The 11,513-nt window shown below is 38.6% G+C and overlaps 1 protein-coding gene and 1 long non-coding RNA gene across 3 annotated transcripts in view; one reads left to right on the top strand and one right to left on the bottom strand.

Annotated features, from left to right (window-relative positions):
- The window catches only part of Zfpm2 (zinc finger protein, FOG family member 2), a 426,462-nt gene extending 424,007 nt beyond the window's left edge, over positions 1-2,455 (bottom strand). For both annotated transcript variants that reach the window (XM_076835469.1, XM_076835470.1), the window contains exon 1: positions 1,856-2,455. In XM_076835469.1, coding sequence (XP_076691584.1) covers positions 1,856-1,895 — 40 coding nt within the window. In that variant the 5' untranslated portion in view covers positions 1,896-2,455. The remainder of the gene's footprint in view (positions 1-1,855) is intronic.
- A 659-nt stretch (positions 2,456-3,114) lies between these two features.
- LOC143638086 (uncharacterized) lies at positions 3,115-6,469 on the top strand. The gene is made up of 3 exons (XR_013154539.1): positions 3,115-3,355; positions 5,839-5,912; positions 6,434-6,469. It is a non-coding gene; the product is annotated as an uncharacterized LOC143638086 (long non-coding RNA).
- The last annotated feature ends 5,044 nt before the right edge of the window (positions 6,470-11,513 follow it).

The raw sequence follows: 11,513 nt of genomic DNA, 5'->3' as shown, positions 1-11,513 counted from the left end.
AATAAGCCAGTAAAATGTTTTATGACCTATAATACAAGAGTAGCATCAGCAATTAGTTCCAATGCTTTAATCTTCAATTATATGAGGTGGACATAGAAGGAAAGAAAAAAAATAATGTAGCTAATTGAGAAGATAACAAAGTATTCCCAAGTAAAATCAGATGGTCCTTTTGCCATACAATCAATTAATATTAATTATTTATTAACAATCTAGATGACAGCCATGAACTAAAAAGCATTTGCATTTAATAATGTTTATAATCCCATCTTGTAATAGGCACAGTTTTGTGCTAGAAATGTAATATCTAAACAGAAGAATCTGATCAACTTAGTTCTAAAAAGTATAAGGCAATTAGTTCAAAGTGTGAACAATCCCTCTGAAAAAGTGAAAGTCTTCAAGAATGGTGTTGCTATTTGATAAAAACTGTTTTCAAGCAAAAGTGAAGTTCACTACTTACTTAAACTCAAGTTGCCTACACTGAGAACTTAAGTATAAGGAAAAACAAATCCACTAAATAAAAGCTAGAAAATCATGTCTGATCTCTCTCTCTCTCTCTCTCTCTCTCTCTCTCTCTCACACACACACACACACACACACACACACACACACGACTGTTGAGAACCGTTTAAAACCTGGTTCCCATTTCAAGGACAAGCTGATTGATAAGATTTATTTTTAAACTACATCGAATGAAGCTTTCGACATTTGGATGTGGAGATGAGTGTGGTTAATAATCAAGGTGGGAGGGGGTACTAATAAAGCTCTATCCCAAAATTACATGACAATTAGTTTTAAACTAGCTGCCAGAAGCTAAACAACACGAAAAAAAAAAAAAAAAACAGACACATCACATGGCTCGCAAAAAAAATAAATCAGGTTTTTTCTTCTTTTCGGCCAAAGCGTTGAAGATATGTCGCAGGCCTATCTATATAACACTATTGGAGGATTTTTCCCCAAGCCAGAAAGTTGACCTAGGGGATCTCTGTGAGTTTGTGTGTTTGGAGCAGGTGTCTTCTGCCCCTCGGTGCCCTGTAAGCACGACCGAGGTCCTCTGAGGCTGGGGGCACTGGGCCACTGGCTCTCCTAGGCGCCCGCTGCCTTGAACTCAGTTTCCGCGCAGGGAAGTGATCGCGGCCCCTCCCAGCGAGGACTCCGCGCGCCTCCAGGGCCAGACGCAAACTGAACCCTGCTCTGCAGGATGTCACGGCGACTCCAGCGCGACCCACTCGGAGTTCCCGGGTGCGACCCGCCTGCCACCAGTCCCGCGCTCGCAGGGTGGAGGCGCACGGCTGCCAGTTACAGGGGCGCGAACTTTTACACCTACTTTTTGTTTCACTTCGGGTTTAACGTGACTCTGGCACCGCCTAGAATCAGGTCCCAGACACTCCGATTTTCCACCTCCTGGGGAAGTTACCTCCCTTGCCCCGAGGTCTCCACCCGCTCCTCATCCTGGTTGGTAAGAGTGGTTCCCAAGAATAGCACCCCTTCTCAACAACAATGACAACAACAATAATAATAAGCGCCTAAATGAGTGGGACTGCCCTGTCAGGCTCCAGGATAAAGCGGCGGTGACTCACAGCTTGCGGGGGTCGGCATAAGGAAAAAACCTGGGAGCGCGAAGGCTAACCCGAGCAAGAAAAGGCTGTTCCTCAAAGCCTCCTTCTAGCCCGGCGCTTGGGTTGGCCCTCTGTCTGTCTGTGACTGTCTAGTTGTTCCTCCCCTGGCTCAAGCAAAGTTTGACAAATCCGGGGGACAAGAAGCGGATTTCCCCGAGTCCCCCTCCCCCTTTCCCACCGCGTGCGCCCCTCTCCACAGAAATAATCCCACCAACTCCGGGCCCCGCGCGCAAACTTACGTTTGATCTGCCGGGGTTTGCTTTGCTTTCGTCGGGACATCTCGGCGGCGGCCGCTGCCGCTGGGGCTCCTGCGGTGCCCGCGGTCCGGGCTGCCGCTCCCTCGGCTCCCGCCGCTCCCGCCGCCGCCGCTGCCGCTGGCCAGGCTCAGGCCGCCGCCCGCCGGACTCCAGGTGCTCGGGGCGCGCGGGATCCGGGCGCTGGGCTCCTTCGGGAGCGGCGGATCCACGTTTAGAGATGAACAAGCAAATGAGAAGACGAGAGGGGGGCCGACAGAGTGTGACAAGGAGGAGGGGAGGGGGAGAGGGGGAGAGTGGTGGGGTGGGGGAGAGAATGGGAATCAAGAAGCGAACGGTCAGGAGAGAGAAAAGGAGGAAGAGAGGAGGGAAAAATAAGAAAAGAAGGGAGAGAAGGAGGGAGGAAAAGGAGAACGCCGAGGGGAGAGGGGCCTAGAGGGGGCGGAGGGCACCAGAGGAGGAGCGCGCTCGCTTCCCCAGTGCCCGGCGTGCGGGGCAGATACTCGGGCGCCGCTGCCGCCGGTCCGGGCCGCGCAGCTTTTGCTCTGCCGCGGGAGGTGGCGAGGCGCGGGAGGGAGGGGCGCGCCAGGCCGTGGGGAGGGGAGACTATTCCATCAGCGAAAGAAGGATTGGCTGCATCCAAAGCCAGTCCGGATGCAAACTCAGGCCCTGGCCTTGGTCGGGTGGAGTGCAGGGGATCGCGGCGTGGGTGGGGGTGGGTGAGAGTTGTGGAGGAGGCCTGGAGCACGGGGGGTGGCCACCTTCTGCAGTTGTCACCGCGTCAACGCTGGGCAGCTGCCAGAGTACCCATCCCCCCCCTCTTCCAGCAACTTCTTCCAACAGCCTCCTCTGACGGACCCCAACTCTCCTCTCTCACGCCTCGCCCATCTAGCAGGGCACAAAGAAATCTCAGTCTTTCTATAAACTTTGCGCTTCCAGTTATGCCCCCTCCCCGGACCCCCGACCCCCGCCCTTCCAGATTCTTGGCAGGAAGGTTAGGCCACTGGCAAAGTCCTCAGCGAGAGCCAGCTGATCACAAATGCCAACTGTGTGTCTTGGGGCCAGTTAAGTCCTCTCCTCTGCCCAAGCTCTCAGGACACCATTTCATTGCTCTCAGGGATCCCAGGAGACTGCTGTGGACACGGACCATCCCCCACTTGGCCCGCATGGATGGGGTGCTGAGCAGCGTCTTCAAAGTGCTCTTTCTCACCTCGAGTTTCCATTTTAAATAGTAAAATGCTGGAACTAGGAGACAGGCAGATATTTTTCTCTCATATCAAAAAAGGAAGACCGTTAGCTAGGTGATTAGCTGTAAGTGGGAAGCGAACTATCATCTCCAGTAGGAGTACTCACTTTTTGAGGAAGTGTGTCGAAGTTCTGCAGTCCCACCTTGCCCTATGACCTTTAATTCTCTTAGTTCTTCTGCCACAGGGAAGCACCGAACGACTAATAAAAGATTTGATCTTGCCATAATTTCCCAAGCAGGTAAGACCCAATAACTATTTCATGGTTCTTTAGTTTCTAAAGTTTTCTTTCATTCTTACTCAATTATTGTGTTTGTAGTATGTTGGAAACTGCAAGGCAAAAGAACAAATTTTGAGATGATTTGCATAGTTATTATTTTGGCCAAGTGAAACTGTATGAGATTCGCTTACTTTCTCATAATTTCATATACACTAAGTATTAAATATATTCACCCGGTGGGCTGGAGGGATTTCTATCCAAAGGACAGTGGAACTGGTTGCTTTATGTAATTAGTATTCACTAATAAACTCCTTTGCGGTTAGCATGTATGTATCTCCCAGAGACTGCGGACATTCCCTCCAGGAGGTTGTGAAATTGTCCATTCTGATCTGAAATTGTGTCTCCCTTTGGTTGACTAGCATTAGTGTGAGTCCCACCAAATGATACTCTAAAAGGGTCTGGGGGTCAGCAGAGAGCATAGGCTTATTGAGCATAATGCAGGACACTCAGTGTCTAAGATGCACTGTAATCAGTGTCATTTATTACCCATCAGGACATCTTCTGGAAGGTGTAAAGAGTTGCCTCATGAGTGGTATGGCTGAGAGAATCTTAACACAAAGCCGAAGACCAATTGTGAATTTTATTACATTATCATTAGTACTAGGACCACATTGAGGTTTGTAAGGATATAGTACATGGTCCTGTACAGTAGAAAATGCACTAAATGATGAAGTCCCTCCCCTGAAGAACCAACAAATTAAGGTCCTAAGTACCATGAAAAGCAGGGTTATTTGTGCTTGTGTTGTAGAATGAATAAGCAGACAGAGAAGTACAGATTTTTACCTCCTTCATTTTCAATTCATTACAGTTGAATTGGTGTGCACAGAATCTTAGAATCCGTTGTATTGTACCTTATGGTTTTCAAAGATCCTTTACAGAACTGGCTGACTTTTTATGTCACCCAAAAGGAATGCCCATTGGAATTAAAAAAACATAATAGTTAGTGTTTCTTTTGGCATTTGAAATGGTTAAATATGCAAAGCAAAAGAGAAACAAATAAAGCTCAACTAAATATTCAGTTTAAAAACTGAAAGGAGCAAAAGTCAGGGAATTTTAAGGCAAGATTCTAAAATAACCAGAATGCATTAATAGAAACAGTGTATTTCTAAATTATAAACATAGATATTAATTATAGTCAATATGAATGAAATAAACTAATACTGTAAAATCTTGTATTTTTACATCACTTTTAATGAAAGTATTGATGATATGGAAGGTTCAATTTTTTTCTAGTTTAACTCACTAAGGTTATAAAATAAAAAGACAGCAAAACCTATAAGCAATTATCTCTGTCCAAATGGATATAGCAGCTCCAAACCACAGCTACATGACTATCAAACAATGATTATGAAAACCACAATTGAGAAAAGCATCAGGGAATGATATTGCAAAACCACAGCAACAAATGTGTCTGTGATATTGAAAACCACAATTCAAAACTAATACCCTGTGTATTGCAAATTACTATTTAACTATAAATGTGCAAATCTATAAGTAAGAGCACAAAATAATTTTTCATTTAGTTAACAATGAATTATTCATTTTCTAGACTCACCAATCTAATGTCTACATATTGGTTTGTTTTGAAAAGTTTCTGCTTTCAAAAACAAATCATTTCAAATCCCATAAAAAATGTTAGTTAATTTAAAAGCAGGAAACATGCAACTTTTGATCATATTTTTTCAAATGTTTAAAGAATTGATCTGAAAGCAGTCTGAAATAAAGGAATATCTACCTCTGTATAGCTTTCTTCATAAAGTTATTTAGTAATGAGTAGGTATGTTTATGGGAAAAAAAGCTCAAAGTATTCAATTACAACATCAATGAGAACATATATATTCTTAGTCATTTTTAGCTAAAGAGCATATGCCTGACAAAGAAATGAAATGCCAGTACTAAAGCTGTTTTAATATGCAAAATCAAGTTTTTGTTTACAAATGAGTAAATTGATATTTTATTTGGGAGCTCAGGGGGTTGCCATATTTTTCTAATTAATAAACAAGGTGCATAGTTAAACATGAATTTCAAATAAACAACAATAATTCTTTAGAATAAGTATTTTCCATGCACTATTTGATACATATTTATCCTAAATAATAATTGTGGCTTATCTGAAATTCAGATTCATCTGGGTATCCTGTATTTTATCTGGCAAACCTACAAGTTTAGCATTTAAGCTTTTTTCACATATTTATGGTTGTTTATAATATTGTTTATAGAAAAGGCAGAGAAACTCTAAAGTGCATCCTGCAGGCATAAATATATTTAATTCCTGAATGTTGTGTTATTTAGGGAAGGCAAGGTAGAAGGAATAAATTTCTGTATAAAAATTCTTACTTTATTTGGCACAGTATGGAAATGCGCTCTCAGTGTAAATGGATTGCATTCATGTATGTCTTACTGTTGGATTTGTTTTTAAAATGTGTTTTTCTTCCCCCTCCAAGGGATCAACAAATTGATAAAGCAAACTCAGAGGCCACATCTTATTAGACAGCAAGCTGCCTTCTTTATTATGGGAGTAAGTAATATCCAAAAGCTTCAGAAAGACTTAATTTTGCCCTTGTATCCTCACCAGAAATTGAATACAATTTATCTGCCTTGATTTAAGATTGTGGTACTGAATTGAACAAAAATACAGTGTGAAAAATGTGTTTAGTATTTGTGTATCTTTATAATTTCAGCATTTTTAACATGAAAATCAAATTCATCTAAATGGCATTCCTATTTTATAACTAGGAAAAAGATTGTTTACTTGCAAAGGAACTGAGGACTTCCAAAAGATTCATTCTATCTAGATGGCGGGGGGGGGGGCGGTTAACTTGAGCTTCATGTAGACCATCTAGCTCGTGAAAGAAGTTTGTAGGTTCAAATAATTTTCTTAGGAGTGAATAGATTGAATTCACCAGATTTTCAAAAATGTGTGAAAAAAATCTGTGACCAATGTAAGTTAAGAAACACTATGTTCTTTATTTGTACATGTTTATGATATAACTAAAATGTGAATGATTTAAGTTATTACTCTTTGTACCCATCCTTTAGGTGCAAGTTACTACTCTGAGAGAAGAGAATCATAAGGTAAATGCTACTTAAAAAACAAAACAAGACAGTATTTTGTTCCTAAGTTTGTGTAATGCATAATATTCTCACCAAATATAAAATGAATGTTAAAGGAATGGCCTCCTACATTTTAGAAATATCTGTTGATTTGGTCTGCCTAGCATCCTGGTAGTAATGCCATAATACCTTTTATAGAACTCCTCATTCACTATATAGTCATGTGGTGCAAGTGTAGCCTTTTCCAACCCCTGACCAATCAAAATATTCCATTTGTCTCTACAGTGATTGGCTCAATGTTTTAAATTGTTTCTATGCAAGTCTACCCTGGGATTTTTTCCTAAAACCAATGAGGAAGACAGGCTGTTTTACCCCTGGGATTACTGCTTGGAGTATACACATAAGAAATTGCTAATGGCCGTGCTTATGAAAAAATCTAGTGTAAATACAGATCACTTTTTAATCTTACTTTGTCTTAGAATCTGATTTTGGGAGAATCTAAACCAAAACACTCATCAACAGTCCCACATTGCTTTGTTTTGAATCCACCAATATTATCTGTGTCTCTACATAAATGATGAAGTTTCAGTCAGTTCTGCTCTATTTTACCTTTTTCTTTTTGATCAGGCTAACCCTTCTGTATTTTTGTAGTCACAGTATAGACACTTTTCATAGGAGGAAATTACTAACCTCTTAGTCTAAGTGAGATACCACTTTTTAGTTGTTTTCATAACAACTTTTTATCTACCATAATATCACTTATTGCATTATATTGCACTGGAAATTTAATTATATATAAATCCAGTCTTCACCAGACCCTTTCCAATCTTAACACACTTACCTGGTTGGTAAAATTCGTGAGGGCAAGAAACATATCTATCTTTTTAAGAATTCTATTCTCAATGCTGGACACACAGAAGTTCCTAACAAAATTATTGAAAGAAAAAGTAAGTTCAGAATTATTCAGGCTTATCTGGGGACTCCTTACCATTCCCAATCCTCATTGAAAGAATCACAGGTTCAGGAGATGACTGCCATGTTTGTGCAACACAAAACCATGTTCTCATGGTGAATGCTGAGACCAAAGAGAGTATCTAAACCCTGGTATGACCAACTAAAATTCTTAAGAAACTAGAGTTAGTATCAAGAGTTTCAGTCCTTACATGGCTGGTCTCTTGAAGTAAGAAGTAAAACCTTTGGAATTGTGGCATGGTTATTACCATGTGAATAGTGTAAACAAGATTATTTGATAGCAGAGAGAAAAAGAAGCAACATAAATGTTCTAAGAGAAGCTAATACAGAAACTGCTATACCAAATTCCTGTCCAAGATGTCACTGAGATATTGATGTTTCCTTACTAAATTTCTTACTACCTTTCTTTTTTTGGTTATTTTTGGCCTAAATTAGTACTAGTTGATTCCTGTTGCATTCAAATCAAAAGACTAAACTAAGGCAAAAAGTAACCATCTCTGACTTTGGTCTACTTGACTAAATAACTGAATTTAGTAATATCAATCTACCTATGTTTTCTACTCTCTTTTAGAAAGTTTATATGAAAGCATTTTTTTATTAACATTTCATTTTATCTTGTACAACTGTAAAAAAAACAAATATTATTAACAATAAGTGGGGGCTGGGGATGTGGCTCAAGCGTTAGCGCGCTTGCCTGGCATGCGTGCGGACTGGGTTCCATCCTCAGCACCACATACAAAGATGTTGTATCCACCGATAACTAAAAAATAAATATTAAAAATTCTCTCTCTCTCTCTCTCTCCTCTCTCACTCTCTCTCTTTAAAAAAAAAAATAAGTGGGTAAATCTACAATTTTAACAGAGACAAATCAAGATCCTATCAATTACCAACTTTGGATATTCACTTCAACTTGGTGTAATTCCTAGGGAAAAAGTATTTTCAGAGTCAGAGTTCCTCAAGGACAATATGATCACTTGACATGCATATCCATAACCCTCCTGATTACATATATTTCCCCCCAGATGTTTGGTTTTACTTTTAACTTCACGTTTCCACCTTTGAATAACCATCTAGCAGTTTGTCTTCCATATAAACTTTATGAATGTTGTTATAATTTAGATGAATGATGTTTGTACTTCTGTGGTGAATTTTATTTTCTAATCTGGAACTTTTGCCATAAATTCTTAAATGCAAAATAAGAAATTAAACCGATTTTGAGAATACTCATTATGTGTATAGACTTAATCAGATTACTTATCTTTGCTGTGATCTACTGGCTAAAGTATATTAAAATAATGTAGTAGGAGTGAATTTGGAATGAAGTGATGATATAGGACTGAAAAGGACAATTATATTATTTTTCAGTTTATCTGGTAGTGAAAATTGAAAAACATCATTCACATAATCTTTTAAAATATTCATTTTAATTTTATTAAACAACTACTTGTAGATAGATTTAAAGATCAAATTGATTTTCAAGGCTTGTAATTAGCAGTGTTTTCTACTCTGCTTCCCAATAATTTATGATCTCAGAGGTATAATCATCGATTGTTTTAGCTGATTCTTTTAGTGTTCACCCCATATTTCTAAACAACATACTTTACTATGTTTAAAATTCTTATTAGGTTAGGTCTTATTGATTATGTTGACTATCTAACATGAAAATACAAAGACGCAAGAGCTTTCTACCCTTCCAACACACACTTTATCAAAATTTTTAATCAAATTGAAATTTGTGTATTAAGTGTAGTCTGTTATATTTTCTTTTAAGCTAATTCCGGTTTTCCAAGGTATATAATTATATTGCTTGTCGTTTCCTCAATTTTCTATTCACTTTCACTATTTCACACCCAAATCCTTGGTGAGTGTCATGCATTCAGATATATCAGCACAGTCAAAGACGTCCAGTTTGGAGTTATCTTTCTCCTATGGAGCTGTCATTGGAGCCCCCATTCTTATGCTCCACTCTAAACTAATTGCTCTCTGTGACTGAAATTTCCTTTTCAAAATCATCCTGGGAGTTCCATTAATTTTCTCCTGCACTGGATTCCAAATTTCTTGGACTAGTGTGTATTCCTCTTTCATCGCTTTCTACTCTACTCTACTCCCTGCCCTGCCCTGTCCTGCCCTGCTCTTCTCTTCTCTCTCTCTCTCTCTCTCTCTCTCTCTCTCTCTCTCTCTCCCCTCCCTCCTTCCATCTTCTGTTTAAGTTACCTTTTACAAACAACTTTTACTGCCATTTCAGAATTTCTAGGAGTGAAGGCAAACTCTTAGAATTGATGATACAAAGATGCTCAACAACCACAATTGTTCTATATATCTTTGTTTTGTTATTTCTAAAATTTAATTATATATTTTTATTTTATCAAAAAAGTAATATGTTCATATTTTATAAAAATCATAAAAGGAGAGTGCCACTGTTTGGATGGGGTTTTAGCATGTACATCAAAGGTTTATATTTTGGAAGCATGGTCCTCATTATGGTGGAACCTTTAATAGGTAGGGTCTACTGGGAAGTAATTAGGTCATTGGGTCATCATTTGGAAGGGATTAATGTAGTCCTTAAAAGACCCTAGTTACTTCTCATGAGAGTGGATTGTTATAGAAAGAGCAAGCCTGGGCCTGTATCAATCTGTCATTCGGTCTTTCCATGTGATAGTTTGTTCTACATGTGCTCCTGCCTTTGTGATACCATCTGTCATGAGGACTTCACCAAATTCAAGCAGCAGCCAGCACCATGCTCTTGAACTTCCAGAATTAGGAGTTAAATAAATCTCTTTATATTTTAAAAAACTTAGCCCTGTGTATTTTGTAATAGCAACTGAAAATAGCTAATACAAGGAGGATATAATTAAGAGTTTCTTCTCAGAACTCACCACTTAGGGGCAACCACATTTAACCACTTCCATAATACTATACTACTTGAAATTCTATAATCACAATAAATTTAGAAAGCATCTCTGCCCACTATAAAGAATGAAGTGATTTGTATCTTTAAAGTTTTCCTATTCTTCTTATCTCTTTCTGCATCTGACCTAAGTTTCTCATATATAGGGTAAAAGTTGATAACACATTTTTTTTCTGCAGCTATCTATATTTTCTTTCCTCTTAGGTCTCCACATTAATTCTTCAAGTCGAAAATGAATACACCATAACTAATTTATTATGATTATGAAATACTCTCATTCAAGAACAAACTACTTGTCTAAGAACCTATTTCCTCCTACTTGACTCTCATAATGTGAGCCATACTCCATTTGTAAAAGAATTTTTCAAATATAAGCAAAGTGGTTTTTCCTTGATTTCCATCAATTGGTTAAAATCATATTCAGATTAGTTTGCTTTGTAATCAAATCATCACTTTTTCAAGCAGGTCTTTCGTGGGTTTTTTTTAACAGATAAATTTTTCTTCATGTTCATCAGTACTTTTTAATTGTGTATACATTTGGAGTACACTTTGATGACGACATTCCAATTTGTCTTTCTTCTTCTTGTGATGAACCACGTGCTTTCTTTACCATCACTAATATTAACTAGTTCCTTACTCATTCTGGCCTTGGCATGAGTCCATTTCAGTCTCATCCTTGAGAAAATTCTTTATGTGGCTCTTTACCTACCTTTTCAACTATTTGTTTTTTTGCCAGCTGCTCATCCATTATCCTAGAAATTTTATTCCAATGGGATGATTCCTGAGTTACTTCCAGAATGTTTTATATTCTACACTTTTCTCATTTTTTTCACTTTCATTTTTCTGAAGTGTCTTTATACCCAAGCTCCTCAGAAATGAAACATGAAATAAAACTCTATATATGAGAAAATGTTTTCATTTTGTTCCTATCCTCTGTTGATAGTTTAGCTGGGAATTTAATTCTGCAATTAAAAATACATTTCCCTCCTGAGAAACTTGAAAAAAGTATCACTCTATTTTCTTCTGGCTTTCAGTATTGATGATCAGAAATCTGGTCCTAATCAGAAAATGTTGATATTGATTTCTTATTTTTCTCATGAAATTGCTAATCTGGAATTTTGCAATTATGTCCTACTGAACATTGTTTATTTTAACCAAGCAGTATCGTCTCCCCCATTCTGCAAT

The sequence above is a fragment of the Callospermophilus lateralis genome, chromosome 16 (genome assembly GCF_048772815.1).
Source record: "Callospermophilus lateralis isolate mCalLat2 chromosome 16, mCalLat2.hap1, whole genome shotgun sequence".
Lineage (NCBI taxonomy): Eukaryota > Metazoa > Chordata > Mammalia > Rodentia > Sciuridae > Callospermophilus > Callospermophilus lateralis.
This window is presented reverse-complemented; position numbering and strand designations above follow the sequence as displayed.